The following is a 22,418-nucleotide window of genomic DNA, read 5'->3' as shown; positions in this document are numbered from 1 at the left end:
CCGAGCCTGTCCACTGCATGGAGACCGGGACAAGCTTGGCTTCAGCTCATCCTCCGTTTTGCTCACTCGGCACGGCGCCAGGCTCAGAGCAGCTGTTCAGTAAACATCTGTGGAATGAATAAACGAATGCACAGTGGATTCTCCTGGGAGATGAGCCAGGTGTGGGGGTTGAGGTCTCCTGCCTGGTCACAGGGGTTTAGGCCTGGCTGGGAGGGGGACCGAGATGTCCTCAGGCCGCCTTGCCTTTCCTTAGGCTGCTTGTCCTTTAGACTCTGAGTCCTATCAGGCAGGGAGTGAACCCGTTCCAGGAGTTATTAGTTCCAAAATGCTGGTTTGTCAAATGAATGGATGGATGAATAACTATGTGCCCCCCACCCACTGATGGCAGAACAGTGGAGATTTTTGTCACTGGCCCAGGGGCCAGCCCAGCCCTCCCTGCCCTCCCTAAGCCCCTCCCTGCCCTCCCTAAGCCCCTCCCTGCTGCCAGGTGCAATCCCACTAGGGTAGAAGGAACCTCCTGGCTGATGGCTCAGCGGGTGAAGAATCGTGCTGCAGTGCAGGAGCCCCGGGTTCAATCCTTGGGTGGGAAGATCCCCTGGAGAAGGAAGTGGCAACCCACTGCAGTGTTCTGGCCTGGAGAATCCCATGGACAGAGGAGCCTGGCGGGCTACAGTCCATGGGGTCCCAAGAGTCGGACACAACTTAGTGACTAAATCACCACCACGCTTGACAAAGGGGGACACTGAGCCCCAAGCTACTGCCTCTAGATCTTGACTCCCCGACCCTCCACTGCTTCCACACTCCTCTGTCTTAAGGACGCGAACACAGGCGGTAGCTCATTCGGGGCGGGGTAGCAGGTGGGGCACTCTTGTCCCCGTTTCCTTGGACAGCCGCCCCTTCCCTGCCCGCCTCTCACACCATGTCGTATAAACTGCGCCCAGGCAGAGGTCACCCAGGCAGAGCTCATGTCTTTTGTCCGCCACTGTAGCGCTGTGCCTGACACGTGACTGCCCCACACAGGCAGGAGTAACCAGTTAGGGGCAGAAGGGACTCACACCCAGGCCTGGGGGTGTCCTCTGGCCCCCGAGCAGCATCTGCCACTTGAACCGCCGCTGAGACTCAGCGCCCAGCGGAGGGTCTGTGGGTGCCCCTGGTGGCACAAGTTGTCTCTCCACACCCCGTGCCGTGGTTCTCGGTTTGAGTTAACATTCACTGAGCTCCCAGAGGGCAAGCTGCGGGGGAGGGGGGGGCGGGGTGCACAACGGCTTCCAGTAATAAGGCTGGGGAGGGGCTTTTCTTTCCTGTCGCCCCCCGCCCAGCACAGATGACCACATCTCCAGGGCGGGGCTCGGCCAGGGCGCCCCGCCCCCACCCCGCCCGCCACTGGGATGACGTCAAGAGCACCCACCCTCTCCTGGGGGAGGGTGCACGTGGTTCTAGCTGAGCCTGAGTCTTCATCTGAGGGAGGGACTGGACCACAAACACAGCCCAGGATGTTGCGGCTGGGAAAGCAGGGAGCTGCCCCAGTTAACGCCTCACAGGTGCTGGCACTCGTCTGAGACATCCTGTTCTCTCTTGCCTCCACAGGAGAGTAGGAAGGTTAACAGCGTGAACTCTGGGGTCAAAGCGACCTGGTCCCGCCTCTACCTGCTGCACGGCCTTTAAGCCTCAGGTTCCGTGTCTGTAAAGGGGGGACCGGGAGTTCCCTGGTGGTCCAGTGATTAAGACTTGGTATTTTCACTGCTGTGGGCGCGGGGTTTGATTCCTGGTTGGGAAGCTAAAATCCTGCAAACTGTGTGGCATGACCAAAAACAAAACCCAAAAGAAGGGGAGGAACGGTGCTCCCCAGCCGAAAGATTAAATGACGATACATAAAAACGCTGAACAGAGCACTGGGCACGCGCGTGACCTGGAAATACTACTGTCAGACTGTCAGAGGACACGGAAGCTCAGAAAGGGGCACGGTCCACCGTGATCTGAAAAATTCAGGGGATGCCAGGAGCAGACACACGCGGGGGGACCCAGGTCTGTGGTGTCAGACAGGCACGGCCGGGAAAACTGGACGCCTTTATTTGCTACATTGACAGCGGCTCTGCCTGGGGCGGTGGCTGTCGTCTACATGGAATGTCCGGAGTGGGGGATGTGGATGGCCAACGTCTCCCTGGGGGGAGGCGGGAAGGTGCGGCCTCGGGGGGAGTGGCGGAGGGGGTCTGGGGTCCGGCAGAGGCTCAGAGGCAGCGGGTCCAGTGTGCAGGGCGCGGGCTGGCGGGCGGCTCTACCTGATGAGGCCAGCAGGGGGCGCTGCCTCACGGCCCGGCTGGCGGCGCTGCCTCACGGGCCCGGCAGGGGGCGCTGCCTCACGGGCCCGGGGGGCGGCGGCCACGGCCGCTCCGCCAGCTCCCGCTCCAGCTGCTTGAAGCGCTTCTTGGAGGCCCGTTTGGGCCGGAGCTGCCGCAGGCAACCCGGGAGGTACTGGTCCAGCAGGCTCTGCGGGGACAGGGCGAGGCGGGGGCAGCTGAGGCCGAGTCCCCCCCAGAGCCCCCCCAGCCCCAGCCCGGGCCGGGCCGCACCTCCAGCATGAAGGCCGCCACGACGTTGAAGGCAACCAAGCCCAGCAGCAGCAGCTTGAAGGGGGTGCTGGTGATGCTCTTCAGCGTCAGCGGCCCCTGCAGGGGCCCAGGGGCCAGGACGAGGCCCACCAGAACGGAGCCCAAGAGCACCAGGGCCACCAGGAAGGGCACTGGGTGAGGGGGGAGCCCGTCAGGTAAAGGGGCCCTGAGGGCACCAGCCCCCAGCCCGTCGTCCAGCGCGCCCCCGCCCAGCACATCCCCCAGCGCAGCACCATTGGTATACAGAGGCCGGCGGAAGGGTGCTCCCTTGGACACAGCGGCCGCCAGGATGAGGTACTGGAAGCTGGACAGGGAGAAGACCACCGTGTTCTCGTAGTTGGGCAGGTTGTCCGGTGCGGGCACGGTCCCGTTCAGAGGCACGAACCTGGGGGCACAGGGCCCAGGGTCAGGGAACCAGGGGAGGGGGACGGGACATGGGGGGATGCGGACCGGCTCCCGCTACTCACCAGGGCTGGGCCACCGTCATGAAGTAGCCCCCCAGCTGCACGCCGGCCACCAGGGCCACCTGCAGCAGCAGGCTGCCGAGCACCGGCCCGCTCAGCAGGGACCCGGGCGGCCGCGCCCGCCCCAGCACCCGTGCCGGCCCTGTGCGGCTCATGAGCACGGCCACCGTGGCGGTGATGACCAGGTCCACGGCCAGGAACTGCAGGTCGCCCAGGTTGGTGTTGACCTGCCAGCGGAGAGGGGGCAGGACAGCTTCCAGTCTGCCGGGAGGACCCGCCCTGCCCTGAAAAGCCCTGCTGCGGGAGGTGTCCTGGTGCCCCGCCTCTCCGCAGCCCCTCGCGGGTCTGGGAACTGCTGGTCTGACGGAGCGGACACTGCCCTGCCTCTCTGCAGCCCTGGCGAGTCTGGGGAAGGCATGCCCGCTGACCTGGGTGGCCTCATTCTGATGGGAGCGCCCAGCCTGAAGGAGGTCCTAGAGGACTCACAGCTCCTGCCCTCCGCCCTCCCCAGGCTGCGGGTGGACACGGGGCAGAAGCCAGCGCAAGGCCTCCGCCACCCGTGGCGTCACCTGCTTCCGGGGGGTGCTCAGCGTGTGCTCCCAGAGAGAGGGGGCAATGCCCGCTGGCAGGATGCAGGGGGCACAACTGAGGTCCGGGTCAGGGCACGTGGGGAAAGGTCGCTCCGTGGGAGAGAGGCCACCGCCTCCTTCACCCCAGCCTGAGCTCTGCCTCGGTCTCCCAGCAGGTGGATGCTCCCAGGGGATGGGGGGGAAACACGAGCCCAGGACAGCTGCTCTGGTTTCTGAGGACCTACTGTGCACCAGGGGCTCAGCACTTTCACCATCTCAGACAATCCTCGCTGCTGAGACCCACAGTGCCCAAGCCACGCGGCTGGAGCAGGATCTGCAGCCACGCCGACTACCAGAACCTGCCAACTACTAGAACCTGCCGACTCCTCGCCCCTCGGCCAAGGGCCCAGGAGACACTCACCGTGTAGAGGATCAGCACAGAGATGAACTGGGTCAGGCTGTACAGGGCCATGTACTTGAAGACGCTGAACGACGTGTCCAGGGAACAACGGCCTTCCCTGGGGAGCGAGCATGGGTGTTCGGGGTCCAGGCCCCACCCAGCCCCTCCCAGCCCCCGCCGGCGCCCGGCCTGCCTTACCTGATGACCATGGGCACACACTCGATGCTGGCCACGCTGGAGGTGAAGGGAGAGACCACCGAGGCCTCGGCCTGGGAGAGCGAGATGCCCACATCCGCTGCCTTCAGGGCCCCGCAGTCATTGGCGCCATCCCCGCACATGCCCACACAGTACCTGGTGGGGACGGGAGGGTGGGCGGCCCGACTCCCCCGCCGGCTCTGGGCCCACAGGGGCCTCTGCGGCTGGGACACCACCCCCCGCCCCGGGAGCTTGCAGGCAGAGCGGGGGCTGGCTGCACCCCCTGCCCGCAGGGTGCCTGGGAAATGCTTGGGAAACGGTGTGCTGTGCGCTCAGTGAACAGGTGCAGTTACGGCCATGGGGTCTGAATCCATGCACGCGGAGGGCGGAGAGTACTTGGCCACTTTACATACGGGTCTTGAGCACCTGTGGCTTTCGGTATCTGCAGGGACTCTCAGAATCAGTCCCCCGCAGATACCAAGGGCTGGGGTGCCTGTTAGCAGGACAGACCCAGGGGTGCCCGTGGAGTTCTCCGAGCTAAGGGCTCCCTAATGCCCAGGGTGGGAGCAGGGACACGTGGGCCAGCCGCCCCCTTCGGCCCACCCGCAGGCACTCACTGGAGCTTCTGCAGTTCACACACCAGCTCTGTCTTCTGCTCGGGCACCATGCGGGCAAAGATGGTGCCCTGGACCAACACCTGGGGGCACAGGGAGGAGGGAGGGGCTGAGGCGGCCCCGAGGAGGCAGCGGAACACGGCAGGGGTGGGGTGACCGGGGGATCCCGGGGGGCCTACCTTGGGCAGCAGCTTGGGGAAGTGCTTCACAAGGACACTGAAGCTGGACCCGCTGAGGGCCAGGTGGCTGGACCGGGGGTCTGGCTCCATGGTGTAGCTGGCAGCCAGGTCAGGACCCTGGGGGCCCGGGAAGGTCAGCTCAGCGCCCCCTGCTCCCCTTGAGAGCTAGGGCCTGGGGCAGGTGACATGGGGGTGGCGGCGTGGGGGGCTGTGGCTGGAACTTGGGGTCAGCCTCACCTGGGCCCCGTTCGTGGCTGCGAAGGACTCCACTGGCTGGAGCTGAAGGGAGGCAGGCTGGCCCCGCTCGGGGGGTGCAGCGTGGACGATAACCAGGCGCTCCCGGGGGCCCACCATGCCGCAGCCCTGGGCCACGGTGACCGCCGTCTGCAGGTTGTCCCCTGGGGGTGTGGGGCAGGGTCAGGGTCCGGCCGCCGTTGGGGGGCCGTCCTAACCCTGACATGTGTATAGCTGGGAAAACTGAGGCTGGATGGACTCCGTCCGCTACGATCGGCTGAGCGAGCTCAGGCAGGGCACCAAGGTCTCTGAACCTGGGTCTCCTCATCTATAAGACTGTGTCAAAGGTCCTAGGAGAGGGCTTCCCCAGTGGTCCAGTGGATAAGAATCTGCCTCCCAATGCAGGGTCGCGGGTTTGATCCTTTGTCCGGGAAGGTTGCACACGCTATGGGGCAACCAAGCCCATGCGCCACAGCCACAGAAGCCCGTGCTCTGGGGCCTGCCAGCTGCAACCGCTGAGCCCAGCGCTGCCACCACTGAAGCTCGGGCACCCAGAGCGTGTGCTCTGCAGAGAAGCCACGGGAGCCCGCACACCGCAGAGACAGCAGCCCTGCTTGCTGCAGCCAGAGACAGCCTGAACCTGAGACCCGGAAACAACGCGCAGCCAGGAAGGGAACCAGCTCACGTTTAGAAGTGGGCTGAGGAGAGGCGGGGCCTGGGGTCAGTCCCACATGCACTGTGTGATGCTGTGGGCTCTGCTAGGAAGAGTGTGTGTGTGTGTCTGTGTACATGTGTGTCTCTGTGTGTACATGTGTGTACATGTTTGTGTGTGTGGAGGCGCGGGAGGACAAGGAAAGGACTCAAACCTATTGAGCCCTACCATGCGTGTGTGTGTACGTGTCTCTGTGTGTGTACGTGTCTGTGTACGTGTGTGTCTGTGTATGTGTGTGTATGTGTATCTGTGTGTTTTTCTCTGTGTGTTATGTGTGTACGTGTGTGTGTGTGTATGTTTATGAGTGTGTATACATGTGTGTGCGTGTGTGTGTGCAGGGGTGGGAGGACCAGGGGAGGACACAAACCCACTGCGTCCTTCCGTGTCACCCTGGCTGGAGTCTTTCTTCCTTCCTCCATGAAACGGGCCTTCGGGGCTGGCCTGCCCCTCCACCCTCAGGGCTGCTCACCCAGCGGGTGGGCCCCAGGCTGTCACTCCTGCCCAGCCTCGCCTCCCTCCTCTGTCAGCGGGGGTAACAACTACTGCTCAGAGTTGACGATACTTGAAACGTCTGAAGAGGACCAGACCAGGAGCAGGAGCCCAGCAGACGCCCCAGAGGGGATGCCGGGCACCCTGCCCTCTCGGGGCCGCCCCGCCGGCAGTACCTACCTGTCACCATGACGGTGCGGATGTGGGTCTTGCGCAGAGCCTGGATGACGCCCGGCGTCTGCGGCTTCAGCAGGTTCCTCATGACCAGCAGCCCCAGGAGACTCAGCTCCTGCTCCACAGCGTCCCTGGGGGGCAGGCCCAGGTCAGAGGCCGCGGGCCACGCGCCTCCCCAGCCCCCGCAGGGCACCGGGCCTGGCTCCGCGAGCGCGAGGCGGGCACTCGGTCCCCACCTGGGCAGTTGCTGGGCGGCTTCCAGGCTGGCCGTGACGGGCAGCGGCTTGCCGGCGAGGGCCACCACGCGGTAACCCGCGGCCGTGTAGCTCTGCAGCCTCAGGGCGAAGTCCACGGGCACTGCCGGGGGAGGGGGTGGGTCAGGGGGCGGGGCCGGGGGGGCGCCCGCCGACCGGAACCCTGGGGCCCCCTTCACCTGTGGCGGGGTCGCAGAGGCTGGCCACCAGCTCGGGAGAGCCCTTGACGCAGGCCTCAGGCTGGGCGGCGCCCGGCCAGGCCACCACCACACTCATGCGCTGCAGGGCCGACAGGAAGGGGAAGCGGCCGAGGATGCTGACGGGCGCCGGGGGCTCCTGCGGGACCGGAGGGCAGCTGAGGGCTGACCGGTGGGCTCCCGACACCCCACACCCCGCGCGCGCCCCCGCAACTCACCATGCCCTGCAGGTGGGGCTCCTGGAGCGGGGGTCTCATCACTGCCAAAACCTGGGTCCCAAATGTGGAGTCTGTAACTGGCCCCTCCTCCAGGACCTGGGAGGCAGGCAGAGGATGCGGGGATCAAGGGGCGCGGCAGCCAACCCTTGGCCCCGGGAAAGAGGCAGTAGGAGAGACTCGAGTTAGAAGCGTGGAGGACTTCCTTGATGGGAGGCCGGACGGAACAGACGTCACAAACGTGGGCTCTGGAGTGGGGAGGACCCGAGTTCAAACCCTGGCTTTGCCATTTACAAGCTGGCTGGTGACTTTGGACACGTTACTCCAAATCTCCCCGCTTCCTCCTGGTGAGGCAGCTTTTAAGCCCCCACTACGAGATGAGACCCCTGCAGCAGAGCGCTGGCATGGGGTTGGCACAGGCCGTGACCACTGTTGTTCTTGGTGGGGGGTAAGAGAGAGACGCCCTGGGAGTCCCAAAAATGGAGATCAGGGGGCTCAGCCGAGGTGGGCTCACCCTCTGGCCCGGGTGCCCAGAGGCAGGGGGACAACCTGCTTGGGCTCCTCACCCAGCCAGTCGACTCCACCATCTTGAGGTCCATGGGGTCACCCACTGGGGTGTCCTGCAGCCGGCTGAGGGTGTGGCAGGTGGCCAGTGCCCGGAGCAGGGGCCCCATGGGCAGGCGGCGGGGCTCCGAGACCAGCGGCAGGAACTCCTGCCCCTTCAGGGGCACCACCCCCATCACGTCTAAGCCGTCCTCAGTGAGGGTACCCGTCTGCAAGGGGGCAAGAGGGTGGGTCAGTGGCAAGTCCTAGGTGAGTTTGGTCCTGTGGCGGTGGGTGCCCGCGTCCCTGGTTAGGGGGGCCCCTGGGAGCCCCAGGAGGCAGGGCTGGAGCCAGAAGAGGTATCTGTGCTTCCAGACCTTTGGTCAAGCACGCCCCTCAGCCAGGATGCCCCACCAAGCCCCAGGGCTTCTCTGTCTGGCATCATTCCCTCCAGGGATACTACCTCGCCACTTGTCCACTGTGGCACCAAGAGGGCCTGGCTGTGCCGGGCTCCCAGGGAGATGAAGGAATGAATGAATGGATGAATGGGGTGAAAGGATTCCTGCATTTTCCGCACCGTGTTTCAGCGGCTCAGTTCCACACTGGCCCTTTCACGGGCCTGGGAGCTCTGCGATCTGACCACGCTCCACTCTTTCAGTTTAAATAACACCCAGGGCTTCCCTGGGGGGTGCAGTGATAAGAACCCGCCTGCCAGCGCGGGGATCCCAGGCTCGGGAAGGTCCTACATGACGTGGGCCACTAAGCTCGTGCGGCAAAAGTACTGAAGCCGGTGTGCCCAGGAGCATGCGGTGCGGCAGGAGACGCCCCACGATGAAGCCTGGGCACCACAGCGAGAGAGCAGCCCGCTCACTGCAACAAGAGAGAGCACGCAGCCACAAGGACTCGTCGCAGCCAAAAAAACAACTGCGCAGATAATGTCCAGCCTGCTCACCAGGGCCCGCCAGCCTTTGATCAGTCAGGGCTCTGTGGGTCTCGTCTCTTCACTGTTTCCCACAGTCTGTTCCTCCAAGGAGCCAGGAGCCACACGGCTTATCCCCTCCGCCGGGCCAGCCCCACTCTCATTGCGGTGGAAGCCACCCCTCAAAGATCACTGTGGGACTCAAAGAGCCTTGACTGCCCTCTCTCTCCAAGGGTGTCCCCCCGCTGCCTCCTCCCATGTACCCCATCTCTTCCCTCCTAGAGCCCATCGCCATCTGCAGCTCTCCATGGTCCTTGGTTCGCTCATCCTGGTGGTGGGCACATCTCTGAGGGGCTGACTGCTGGATCCCCTGTGGTACCCAGGGGCTTCCCAGGTGGCGCTAGTGGTAAAGAACCCACCTGCCAATGCAGGAGCCAGAAGAGACACAGGTTCAATCCCTGGGTCGGGAAGATCCCTTGGAGGAGGGAATGGTAACCCACTCCAGTATTGCCTGGAAAATCCCACGGACAGAGGAGCCTGGCGGGCTACGATCCGTGGGGTCGCACAGAGTCAGACATGACTGAAGCGACCTAGCACGCACGCTGGGTACCCAGCAGGCCCTCAGTGGTCTTCAAACAAATTAGGTGATATCGGACATTTTGCATTTCAGACCGTGAGCACGACACAGGTGGAGGGCACCTCTGAGTGTCTCCATCCCAGGACACAAGGCGGCTGCCGGTGCTCAGAGAAGGGCCCACGGGCCAGCAGTGGGGACAGCAGGCACTCGGTCAGCACTGCAGGGTGAGGGGTGTGTGGGTGTGTGCGGGGGGGCCTGGCCGTGACGTCGGCGTCCCCGCAGCACCTACCTTGTCGAAACACACCAGCCGGAGCTTGCCTGCCAGGTTGATGCGCGCCGGGTGGACGCAGAAGACGCCCTGGCTCTCCAGCCGGCTCTGGGCATAGAGCGCGCACATGGTCATGGCGGCCGGCAGGGCGGGCGGCACGGCCACCGTCACCACGTCCAGCGCCCGGATCACGATCTCGCCCAGGGGCACCTAGCGGGAGGCGCTGTCAGGGCCTAGGGCCAGCCGGCGTGGGCCCTGGGCCCCCCCAGAACTCCCCCCCGGCCCCCAGGCTTACCTGGTTGCGGAGGAGGATAACGATGCTATAGACAGTGCCGAGCAGAGCTGGGGAGACAGGAGAGGCTCAGCGGGGCTGGGCCGGGGCTCAGGGCCCCCGAAGGGCAGGGTGCAGGGGGCCACTCACCCACGACCGAGAGGGCGGCCACGAACTTCATGCTGTGCTTGTAGAACTTGAAGCTGAGCGGCCGGGGGTGCAGGATGGAGCTCACCAGTCCCCCCTTGGCCGTGCAGAACCCTGGGAAGGGAAGCAGGGGTCAGGAGGGGTCACCCGGCCCGCCCCCACACCGCCCACAGCTCCGGGGTCAGCGATCGCCCAGCTGGGGACCCACAGCTCCTGCCCAGACTTCACAAGTTTACTCAACACGGAATCAGTAACACCAGCTACAAGCTGGGTGGTTTACTTCAAATCTAGATTCCAGCTTTGGCTGAAAAGAAGTCCAATCTGGTGACACTGGGTCCCCTTCCCACGCGGCAGTGGCCTCCTGGGGAGCACAGGGCTGCTCTCCCTCGGGGGGCTCCTTCCTTCTCGCCAAGGTCCCGCCTGCTGTGCCCAGCCAGCCCGCCCGGCTCTGTGCCCCCTCTCCTCCGGCTGCTGACCCTGGCATTCCTGTTTGGCCCTCCGCCTCACACCTGTCTGCGTCACCACCGCCAGGACGTGGGGTCCCACAAAGGCCCGGGCCTGCAAGATGAGGGTCCCACAGAAAAGTGTGTGCCGCCGGTGGGCCTCCGGGAGGTAGGGCGCCGGGCCCTCGGGCAGGGCCGTCTTCAGCACTGGGATGCTCTCCCCTGGGGGGTACGTGGTGTGAGGCCCAGGCAGCGCCCCCACCGACCAGACCGAGCCCTAAGCAGAGAACTGTTACGGAAGCCCTGGGCCTCATTCAGCTCTTCTAACTGCGTGTGAAGGAGTCACTGCCCCCATTTTACAGAGAGGTACACTGAGGCCCAGAGCGCGCAGAAGACCCAGGCACAGTGAGGCAGTCTCAGTCCAGGAAACGTCTCTCCTGGGAGCCGGGAAAAGCTGGGGGGCCAGGGTCGGGGGAAGGCACTGCTGTCTGTCCACTGGGATTACTTTGTAGCCAGCTGTGTTACTTTTATAACTCAAACCACCAAAGAGATTGACTCCAGCCCCAAGCCGGCTGCTGGTGAAGAGCAGCACGGCCTCCCCTGGGGTCTGTGGGGCGGGAAGGAGTGAGGTCAGGACGGTTACCTGAGAGCAAAGGGGAAAGAAAGCTCCAGCTAGGACCGTTCTGAAAGGCAGAGGAGCTTGGCGGCGGGGGTGGGGGCGGGCAGCGCCAGGGGCAGGGGCTAACCTGTCAGGGAGCTCTCGTTGACCACGCACTCGCCGGCCACCAGGGCCGCGTCACAGGGCATCAGGCCGCCCTCCTGGGGCAGCACCAGGCAGTCTCCGGGCACCAGCTCGCTGGAGTCCACCCACTCCTCTGCGAGCAAACGGGGTCAGCAGGGGCCGGGGCCGGGCCGGGGCCGGGCCGGGGCGGGGCCGGTGGCCACTGGCTCCTCCCCTCCGCAGGCTCCTCCCCCCTCAGCCTCTCCCTTCCCCCAGCCTCCTCCCCTCCCCTCCCCAGGCCGCCCGCCTCCCGTGCTTCTTACCTCCCTCGGGCCTGCAGACGCACACCCGTACAGACAGCTGGACCATGTCCCTCAGGGTCTGGCTTTGCTGTGGGCAGGCGGACAGCAGGGCACGGGTGGGTGGAGGTCCCGGGATGCCCGCCCCGTCCCCGCCGCCCCGCCCACCCACCTTTCTGGTCCTGTAGACGGACAGGCAGATGGAGACTGCAGAGACGACCAGGATGCACAGGGCGTACCAGTAGTAGTGGTCGGCCAGCCACAGCGCGATGCTGAAGGCCTGGAACCCATAGTAGGGGTTCAGTGCCTGGGGGGGCGGGGAGGCAGCGTCAGGGCCCAGGGCCCCCGGGGGGGACCAGCCCCGGAGCGGAGGGACTGACGGCTCCAAGGACGGAAGCCAGGCCCGTCTCCTGGTCGGTCCCACCCCGAGTCCCCTGGCCCCGCTCTCTGCTCTAAGGGGACACAGGTCTGCAGGCCAGGCCCCCGCCACGCACACCGTCCGCCTGTCACACGAGGGTGAGGGCAGCCCCGCAGGCTGCCGCCGCCAGCTCCACCGTGCCGCGGGGGCGCCGGGGCGCGGAGGGCTCAGTCTCTGCCTGACGCCCCACGCTGCGCGCGGCCGACGGCCCGCACCAGGCCGGGCTCCGGGTCTCCCCTCTGTCTCGCCGGCTTCCGCCCCAGCTCAAGGGCTGTGTCAGCCCATACTCTCGGTGTGTCCGGCACTGGCTTCCCTTTGTCCCCGTGTGACCCTGGCCATGTCTTCCCCCCTCTGAAGCTCTGGCTCCTCGCGTATGAAACGCGTCCCTGCCGCGAGGCTGCTGGGGCAGGAAGGTGGGCAACGCACGCAAGGACCCAGGCGCTGGAGCCCAGCTCTCGGTGAAGCGGGAGCCCTGGCCGTGTGGGGTGTCTCGTCCTCAGCCCAGCCCTGACCAGAACTTCCCATCCCTCTCCCTGAGCCGACCAGGGCAGGATCTGAGTCATCTCCACTGCGGAGAAGAGGGCGACAGGCAGGGCCTGCCTGTTAAGGGGCCCAGAGAGGGCAAGTCCCCGGTCCAGGTCACACAGGGCCAGAGCTGGGGCGAGGCCGGGACAGCCCTACCTCGTCCACCAGCAGTTGGGGATAGGACTTGACCGGGACGCTGATCACGTTGGGGCCATAGACGGCCTTCCTGTAAGAGAGTGACAGAGCCGTCGGGTGCGGGGTGGGCAGCGGCAGCTGGACCCTCTGGCAGGGATGGAGCACCCCACTTCACAGCCAGGGAGACCGAGGCCAGGGAAAGCAGGAGACTGGCAGCAGGCTACGCCCCGGGGCGCAAGACAGAGGCCCGGCCCTCAGGCAGCCCCCACCTCACAGTGCGGTCCTGCAGGCCAAGGCCAGCGCTGGCGCGGCGGAGGTCATCACAGGTGTGGCTGCGGTCCAGCAGGCTGTGGGAGCAGAGAGGGGCTTGAGCGGGCGGCAGGGGCTGAGTTCTGTTCCCCCCTCCTGGCCCACCTCTGCCACCCCAGCCCCCGGGAGAAAGCACATCCCCCACTAACTCTGAGCCTGAAAGAAGTGAACGTGTCAGTCGCTCAGTCGTGTCCGACTCTTTGCCACCTCGTGGATGGCAGTCTGCCAGGCTCCTCTATCCAAGAATACTGGAGTGGGTTGCCATGCCCTCCTTCAGGGGATCTTCCCGACCCAGGGATCGAACCCAGGTGTCCTGCATTGCAGTCAGATTCTTTACTGTCTGAGCCACTACGGAAGCCCTAACTTTCCCCTTTTGTTCCCCTGATTGGGCCTCAAACCCTGTCACCCAAGAAAAACAATGAGATGACGAGAAGACTCAGCAGGGACAGCAGCTGCTGTTGTTGAGTCGCATCAGCGCCACGATTACTTACTGACACCAATGCCAGAATGAGCGGAAAACAACACGCTGCGTAACGTTTGCAGCATTGTTACCAGTCCTGCGTTAACAGGTTGTGTCTGCCGCTCTGATTTTGAAATACATATGTATATAGATAAAGTTGGCATAAGTTTTGTTAAAGCAACTATATTAAAAAAAGATGCCGCCTTAGATAGGTCACTTAGCCTCTCTGGCCTCAGATGTTCACGTGCAGGATGGCACCACCTCCCGGGGCTGCGGGTGGGGTCAATGGGGTAAGTTCTGCACAGTGTTCAGACGGCTCCTGGCACCGACTGAGCCACAAACACCTCAGTGACTCCTGTTCTGCTCTTGCAGCGGAGGCTCCTGGGGCATCCGCACGCCTGCTGGGCTGCGTTGCCTTTTACCAACCACCTGTCGTCGCTTCACGGCTCCTCCCAGCTGCATGAGCACGCTCTGCCCAGGACCCAGGAAGGCTGGAATTGTGCCCAATTTAGCGGACTCCGCGACCAGTAACGGCCGAGAGAGTACAGGTATGGCCCCCTGGTTTGTTCCTTGGGTGAGGGCACCCCCAGGCGTGTGCGCCTCACTGGCTCAAAGGGGCCCCCGAGGCCTGCTCCCCGGGTGCCCAGGATGAGCCCCTCTGCTGCCTTCTCCCTGCCTCCTGACCCCGGTGTCTCCTAGCATCACCTTCCAGCCTCCCTGCACCTGAATCCTGCCTTGGGGTCTGCTTCTCGGGGCTCAAACTAAGACATAAAGTGAGCTCATGTTTCTCAAGCCCTTAGTAGGTGGCAGAGCAGCTACAAGACCCCGCTCTGTGCCAGGAGGTCAGCGTCCAGGGCGGGCAGTCTGCTCATGGCGCTGCCAACACGGGCCGGGTGCTGGGCCAAGCCTTGTGCCCCAAGCGTGTGCTTTACATTCCAAACAGCGCTAGGATGGGGCTTCCTTGGTGGCCCATAGGTTGAGGGCCCTCCTGTCGACGCAGAGGACACAGGTTCGAGCCCTGGTCATGGAAGACCCCACGTGCCCCGGGGCAACCAGGCCCCTGCTCCCCAACAAGAGAAGGTGCCGCCCTAAGGAGCCTGTGCGCCCCAACTAGAAAACAGCGCCCCCAGCGGCGAAGACGCAGCACAGCCTGAAATAAACAACCTCAGAAAAACTCAGGCCAGGATCCCCTTCACGACTTATTTACAAACAGAAACCTTGAGGCCCTAACAGGCTCCGTGACCTTCCCGGGGTTACAGGGGGCCGAGGCCCGGAGCTGAGAGCGGAGTCCACCCTGGGCTGCCCCCCGCCACCCCCTCTGCCCGGCCCAGCGCCGCCGCGGTGCCCACCTGACTTGGCGGAAGGCCTGCTGGGTCTCCATCCAGACGTAGCGCTGCCCCCGGAAGACGTAGTAGCGCAGCCTCCGCTGGAGGGGGCACAGAGAGGGGTGTGCACGTGGGGGGCGGCCCCAGGAGGGTGTGCGCGTGGGGGGTGGCGGACAGGGGCCTGGGCTGAGGCGTGTGCCTGGGGGGCGGGCGGCAGGCAGGGGCCCCGGGAGAGGGGTGGGAATGAAAGAGGTGATCCACCAGGGACTCCCTGGGGCTCCAATGGCTGAGACCCCTCGCTCTCAACGCAGGAGCTGGGATTCCATCCCTGGTCAGGCAACTACGAAGAGAGCCTGCGTGCTGCAACTAAGGGCCAGCGCAGCCAATAATTAATTTTTTAAAATGAATAAAAAATAAACTAATTAATTCAAAATAAAAAAGGTGATCAGCCAGTATCCTGGCCTCTTAGGAGAACCAGAGGTGCACGGAGCACAGTGGAGGCCAGCTCTAATCGCAGAGGGTGTGAAACTGGGCCTCGGGACGGGCAGGGCGTGTCTGGAGCCCAGCCGTCCACGTACCCGCTCTTCGGGCCTGTGGAGCTGCGCGGTGTCCTTCCAGGCGTCCTCCGGCTCTGCCCCCACAGCCGCCCCGCTCCGGCCGTCCTCTGCCCGCGTCTGTGGGGGCGGCTGCAGGCTGCGGAGGGGCTGGGGTTACTGTGGACCCCGGGCCGGCCCAGCACCCGCCTGTCCCCAGTCACCGCGCCCCCTGGGACAGGAGGCCCGGGTCGGCGCCTTCGCGGGAGGAGAGCGGGAGCAGGGCTCCTGGGAATGGAGACGCGGCTGCCTCACCCGTCCGCGCTGACGGCCTCCGTCTGCACTTGGACCGTACAGAGCTGCCACGAACTATCCTGGAACACGGAGGCGTGGACTTGGTCCGGAAGCGATCCTTCCCCTCCCCGGCCCCACCCCATGGCCAGGTGGTCCCCGCTGGAGGAGGCAGGGATCAAGGATGCGCGGGACCTCCTGGGAACCACTCGCCCCGCCCCGTCTGCCCACTGCTCAGATGGGAAGGCTGAGGTCTAGGGAGGAGACGCGCCCGTGTCAGGCCCCACAGAATGTCAGCAGCCAGGCTGGGCCGGGAACCCAGGCGTCCTGCGCCCCCAAGCCCGACGCACTGCCACCCCTCCTGCTCCAGGCTCGCCCCGCCCGCACCCGCTCACCTCTCTGTCTCTTGTTTCGACGACGAGTGTTTCGGCTCGGGCCAGGGTGCAGGGCCGCAGCCGCAGCCGCACCCCCCACAGGGGCTTCCACCGGAACAGCAGCAAGGGGAGCCCCGCCAGCATCCAGACCACGGCGTGATAGCCGAGGGCTCTCCATGGGCTGCCACAGTAGCCGCTGAGCCTCTGCAGGCGGGACAAGGCCAGGGCAGCTGGGCGGGCTGGTCCACCCCCACTCGGAGCTCGCCGCCCCTCCCTGTCCACGTGCACGCGTGTTCAGTCACATCCGACTCTCTGAGACCCCCCAGGTCACGACTGCAGCCCGCTAGGCTCCTCTGTCCGTGGGACTTCCCAGGCAGGAACACTGGAGCGGGCTGCCAAGTTCCTTTCCGGGGGATCTTCCCGACCCAGGGATCGAACCCACGCCTCCCGCGTCTCCCGCCTCGGCAGGCGGGCTCTTAACCACTGCGCTGGGGACCCTCCCCGCCCCGCCCCCCTCCACGTACCACGGATGAAACTGAGGAGCTGAGGGGATCTGTAGATGTCTCGATCGTCAGGGTCCCATAGCCGGCGGGCGTGCTGCCCACGAGCGGGCTGCTGTCTGTGGGCAGAAGGGGAAGCGTCCTTGGTGGGGGGCTTGGCCTCCTTCCTTAAACACGACTGAAGCTGATACACCTGGTAAGTCGGGTCCTCCTGGCCCTGTTCCCTGTGTCCTGCTGGCTCTCGCTCACAGCTCCTTGTTTCCTTGAGCGCCTGGTGATTTCTGACTGGCTGTGGCCCAGAGTCAGGGTCCAGGGCCCGCCCGGCTTCGCCAGCACCCACACACCCAGCTGCTGCCTTCCTGGGAGCTCTGTGCCCCACTTTCCACCTGGTCTCCACCCCAAGGGCAGGGACAGGGCTCTTCATCCTTGATTAACCTTCCAGCCCAGCACAGGCCTGGCCGTGAGGAGACGCTGAGAATCCGGACCAATAAAACATAAAGGCAGCCTCACTGTGGAGGTGAATTGAGGGGGGAGGAAGGAAGAACCCCATCACTGGGGGTGGGCTGGAGGTGGGAATGAGCTGAGCAAGCCCCCAGGGCTGGAGGAGAGACGCTACCACGTGGGAGGAACAGCAGGCAGCTTCCTTCTGTGAGGAAGGGGCCCATTTTAAAGATGGGTAAACTGAGGCTCATGGAAGCACGGTGGGCATTTCTACTGCAGAACTCATTCTTTTTCTCCTGCTTCTACTACTGTAGAGCTACATTCCTAGCAGAGCAGGCAGACAGGGGGCGATCTGGGGCCCTGGTGGGGGGGCAGGACTCACGGCTCCCAGCCTCTGCCAGGGTTTCTCCAACTGTGGTCCCCAGACATCTCACAGAAGCTAAGACATGACAATGCCCGAGCCCCTCCCAGACCTGCGGGCACAAAGGTGGTGGTGCTGGGCAGCCGCAAGTTTCCCAGGAAGAGCTCGCTGCGGGGTGGGGGGGGGGGGGGAAGCCGGGCAGGTGGGGAGCAGCCTGCTGAGTTTCTGGGCTCCCTTCCCCGCCTCCCCAGACAGAGCCCTGCGGAGGCCTGAGCCAAAGGTCCCACCTAACAAACCCAAGGTGTCCCAGGCAGCTGACCCTGTAGCAACCTCCAGCCCCTCAGGGGTTCTGGCCCCAAACACTCGGGTTCCTGCAGCTGCTCCAACCCCCGAGGCAGACAGGAGGGTCAGCGCTTCCCAAGGACCCACAACGTGTGGGCTCTGCTCCCGGTCCTTCTCACGTGGGTAACACAGTGACCCTGCCACGTGAGCACAGTAACTACCCCCTTTTTACAGAAGAAAGTTAGGCTCAGAGAGGTTAGGTAGGATTTTAAAGCCTATCAGATCAGACCAGACAGTCTGTTCTCTCTTCTCCCAGCCCCCACGCCTCCACCTAAGGACGGTGATAATAACTAGCGCGGTAAGGGTCAGAGTCAGCACCGCCAACGTGCATTACGCACCTCCTGGGTGACAAGAGTGGCTCGAACCTGCCACAGGAATGAGCTCCTTTCATTCCCCAGCAACACGATGAGCTGCTTATCTTTCCTATCTGTACAAACGGGGGAACTGAGGCTGAGTCACAAAGGCCCCCAAGCAAACCGTGGAGCCAGGAAGTCACGACCCAGATCCTGTGTTCTGGGGGCCAGTGGGCACCATCGGAGAGCAGGGCACACGCCTGGACCGCCTGAAGCCTCTCTCAACAGGACGACCCAAAACCCACACGCAGCCAGGCTCCACCACGGCCAAGCCACCCGGCCACTGGGCGGCTCAGAAAGCTATGGAGCAGCCACCAGCTCCAGCAAGGGCCTAGTCTCTAGGGAAGAGAGAGAGAGAGAGAGAGAGAGAGAGAGCGAGAGAGAGAGAGCGCGCGCGCGCGCGCCACACACACACACACACACACAGAGACACACACACAGACACATACACAGACATACAAAGACACACACACGCAGACACACACAGAGACACACACACACAGACACACACAGATGCAGACACACACACAGACACACACAGAGACACACAGATACAGACACACACATAGACACAGACACACACAGATATACACAGACACACACACAGAGACACACACAGACACACACACACACAGATATACACAGACACACACAGATATACACAGACACACACACAGAGACACACAGACACACACACAGACATACAAAGACACACACACACACAGACACACATACACAAAGACACGCAGAGACACAAAGCCTGAAGCTCTCAATCATCACACACACACACGAAGCCTGCAGCTCTCAATCACCTGGGCCTGGTCAGCCTCCCCTGGCTCACAGAGACCCCTGGGGGTGGTGCCTTTTGCTTTCCGGCCCCGGGCCCAGCCCCGCTTCTGAGGGAGGTTGTCGGGGCGCCATTCCCTGCCCGTCCTGATGGCAGCGCACAGATGACAAAGGCCTGAGCCCCGCTCTCTGCACGCGTGCGGCCCTCCTCTCTGCTGTGGGTCTGTGTGTGTCTGTGGCTGCAGGTGGGGAGCAGGCGGCTTGCCCTGGGGCAGGACACCAGGTGCTCAGGACCCATCCAGCCTGGGCCCCTGACAGGCCCAGCCCTTTTCCTGTTCTCGCTTCAAAGACCACAGTCCCCGCTGGCCTTCCCACCAGAGCCCCCGCCAGCCCTGGAGACCTGCCTCCTGAGGGGGCAGAGTGGGTGGTCTCTCCCTTTTAGGGCTGACCCCGGGTATAAGGGGAAGAGCACCTTACGGGGGAATTCCCTGGCCGTCCAGGGGTTAGAACTCTGTGCTTCCTCTGCAGAGGGCACTGGTTCGATCCCTGGTCGGGGAACTAAGATCCCCTGCAAGCTACAAGGTCAAAAAAAAAAAAAAAACAACCCAAAACCACCACCACAAAGGGGGCTGACACAGGCCAGGCACATCAAGGGCTTGACACGCTTGGATTCACTCATTCCTCACCAGTGTCAAGTGGGGACTGCTTTTATCCCCATTTTACAGATTAAGAAACTGAGGCCCGGAGAGGTGGAGTAAGTCGCCCAAAGGCACACAGCCAGCGTGTGGTGGGATGTGATCCAGCGGGTGTGATTGTAGGGTCCCTGCTCTTAACCGCAGCTCCATGCCTGCCATCGCTGCTGTCCCCATCGGTAACCGTGGTCCTGGTTCTTTCACAAGGGCCTCGGCCTCTCTGGCTTCCCCCTCCCCAGGATCGTAACCCTGAGGCAGCTGGCCCAGGGGATGTTTGAAGTTCCTGAAGCGTGGCCTGCAAGTTCCTGAAGCGTGGCCTGTGCAGGAGGGCGTCACCGGCTCCTCTGCCAAGGAGGTGTGGCTTCCGCCCTGACCCATTTCTTGGGCTCCCTTCCACGCTCCCATCGCCCCATCTGAAAACCCACAGCTGTGCGCTCAGCAGCAGCTCCCTGGCCTCCACGGCCCCAGGCCAGCGGCCGTGCTGGGGACAGGGCTGCAGCGTGGTGCCCACCAACTTGTCTCACAACTGGAAAGGGCATTATTCCAAGTCCTCTCTGCCCACTTCCCGCCTCCGCTGAGAGCAGCATGTCAGGCCTGCCCAGGCGTCACCCGCTCCTGCTCACAGCACCTGGAACCTACTGAATGAACGAATGAGTGAGGGAAGGCTGCACACCTCACTGACATAACAGGGCAGGGAAGCAACGGGGCAAGGGTCACTGAGTCCCTCTTGCGCCCTGGGCCAGCTGGCAGGTGCCGAGGGACCAGCCTCTTCTTGACGGGCCCCGCTAGAGCCCACCTGGAGCTGCCCTCACCATCTCGCTTCCCCCAGGGTCTAACCAGTGTTCCCTCTGGAAACTTCCTTGTGTCTGTCACACGCCCATCACTTCTCCCAGTCAACCTGGGGAAGGAGGAAGGCAGCTTGAAGGAGGAAGTCACATCTATGAAACACTCTAGATTCCCAGCAAGGTCAAGCTCAGGGCCTGCTTTTGCAGAACACCTGTCAAAATACTCAGAAGGCTTTGTTTATATCTACTCGCATCTGAGGCTCCCCAGGGATGGCACAGGATAGTCAGGGAAGTGTCTGATCTCTTTCGGGACCGCTAGCTGCTTGAGATGAGAAGACTTTCACAAATGACAGCATTGCTCTTCTCGATAACAGCAGCCGATCTTCACAGGTAACCCTCTGACGGAGGGACTATCATCATCCCATTTTACAGTTGGGGAAGCTGAGGAACACAGCCTCAAGGTCCCTTGCCTAGGCTCATAGAGCTTGAAAGGGGAGAAGCTGGAAATGAGTGGGTCTGAATGAACACATTCCTCCCATTCACCCTCACAGCCACCTCTCAGAAAGTAAGGATTAGGATCCCCATTTCAATGAGGCTCAGAGAGGTTGATTAACATGTCCAAAGTCACAGAGCTCTGAGTGGTCAAGACTAGACTTGAACCTAGTCTGATTCCACAGCCCCGGGGCAATGCCAAGAGCACTGCAGAGGAGCATCGCAGAGCCGAGGGACTGGAGTCAAAGCCGTTTGGGAACCTCTTGTTTCCTGCGGAAGCGCCGGTTTCCTGCTGATGACCCGGCGGAGGCCCAGGGCAGCCTCCTCCCTTGCCGCGCTTCTCCTGCAGCCCAAGAGCTCCTCTCCGGGGCCAGGCTGAGTCAGGGACAACCTGCCAGGAGCTCCCTGATCTATGGATCTGGAGTCCAAGAGCCACAGTCCCTCAGCCGGTCTGCATTCTCGAGTCGGGACTGGGGAAGTGAGGTGGGAGACAGAAGGGAGGGGCCTGAAGGGTCTGAAGCTGCAGAGAGGATGCTCGGGTGTTGGTGGCCCTTGGCTGAGAAATGAGCCCTCTCTAAACACCGGAGGTCTACTGGTCCCCTTCGCAGCAGACGGGATTTAAATTAGGTGGCCTCCACACACACGGCTTGGGACAGGTGATAGGGACGGTGTGGTCCCTGGACCAGGGCACTGAGGCTTCCTCTGGAGGCCTGGAGTGACATTTCTACCCCAGGGCACTCCAGTCCTGAGATTCAGGAACCCTTGGCTCCTCCAGCTCCATTCATTCATTCAGCCCAAAGGAACACCCGCTCAGAGGCCCGGACGCAGCGACCTCCATGCCTCTCCCATCTGACGCCGGTCTCCGCACTGGGAGGCCCGCGCCCTGGTTAACCCTCTGCACGGCGGTGCCGGGCGCTAAGCCGCCGGGGCTTTAGGAAGGAGCCACCCCGGGCTCCCGGCCTCTCTGGGATCTGGAGTCGGGGTGGGGGGGTGCCCGGCGCAGAGTTGTAGGGGGCGGGGGGGTGTCCGGGGGCCGATCCCGCGGTGGGGGTCTCTGAAAGGCAAGTGGACCGCGCCCGGGTCTCGTCTGCCCGGCGGCGCGCTCACCTGCGCTCATGGCGGCTCCTCGCGCTCATCGCCGGCACGGGCGTCGCGAGGCCCCGCGGTAGGGGCCGAGGCGGAAGGCCGGGGGCGCGGGGCGCGGCGGAGCCAGGCCGCCCGCAGCACCTGCAGGACCGGGAGGAGGGAGCAGCCTCCACGGTGCCGCAGTCGGGTCTGCGCCCCCCGAGCCCCGCCCCGCGCCCGCCAAGCCCCGCCCTCTGCGTCCGCGCGCCCCGCAGGCCGCCGGGACTTGTAGTCCGAGCCGGCCCCGCCGCGCGCCGGGCCTGGGCGCCCAGAGACAGGAGCGGGAGCCCTGGGGCAGAGGCGCACAGAGAGGGGAAGACGGAGACCCGACAGGACGGCCCTCAGACGCATGAACACGGGCGCACTCAGAGATCTAGTCCTCAGATGCAAGCGCGAGTGCACAGCCCTGCCCTCCCGCCCAGATTCGCGTACAGGGTGTGACCCAGCTACACCAGGGCCCCCGGGGTAGCAGCACGGCCTTGTTACACAACCACCTCAGACACACACGTGGGTTCGCACACACAGGCTGGACTCCCAGGACCCAGACACAGCTCAGATTCACACACAGAGCTGATGCTTAGACACACAGGTCAGACCAGCCCGGCCCGCCCCCCATTAGGTACAAGGCACGCTGGTTCAAGCTGCGCCCCCTCTTCTAGGCTCTGTGACCCCGGCAAG

At 63.9% G+C, this 22,418-nt stretch overlaps 1 protein-coding gene across 1 annotated transcript; it reads right to left on the bottom strand.

Moving 5' to 3' along the window:
- Positions 1–1,417: 1,417 nt before the first annotated feature.
- ATP13A2 (ATPase cation transporting 13A2) lies at positions 1,418–21,876 on the bottom strand. Its single transcript, XM_055574336.1, has 29 exons — positions 21,723–21,876; positions 16,388–16,482; positions 15,885–16,067; positions 15,514–15,572; positions 15,244–15,358; positions 14,690–14,766; positions 12,841–12,918; positions 12,593–12,662; positions 11,666–11,800; positions 11,518–11,584; positions 11,220–11,348; positions 10,540–10,695; positions 10,034–10,144; positions 9,908–9,954; positions 9,634–9,822; positions 7,872–8,078; positions 7,309–7,404; positions 7,073–7,229; positions 6,876–6,996; positions 6,646–6,770; positions 5,268–5,428; positions 5,031–5,147; positions 4,855–4,934; positions 4,241–4,393; positions 4,064–4,160; positions 3,077–3,300; positions 2,843–2,994; positions 2,571–2,740; positions 1,418–2,487 (listed from the first exon to the last, which is right to left on the bottom strand). Exons 1-29 carry the CDS (start codon positions 21,730–21,732, stop codon positions 2,332–2,334), a joined length of 3,537 nt encoding a protein of 1,178 aa, XP_055430311.1. The 5' UTR covers positions 21,733–21,876; the 3' UTR covers positions 1,418–2,331.
- Between the last annotated feature and the right edge of the window lie 542 nt (positions 21,877–22,418).

Source organism: Bubalus kerabau, chromosome 3 (assembly GCF_029407905.1).
Source record: "Bubalus kerabau isolate K-KA32 ecotype Philippines breed swamp buffalo chromosome 3, PCC_UOA_SB_1v2, whole genome shotgun sequence".
Lineage (NCBI taxonomy): Eukaryota > Metazoa > Chordata > Mammalia > Artiodactyla > Bovidae > Bubalus > Bubalus kerabau.
The sequence above is the reverse complement of the archived record's forward strand: the minus strand, read 5'-3'. Positions and strand labels throughout refer to the sequence as shown.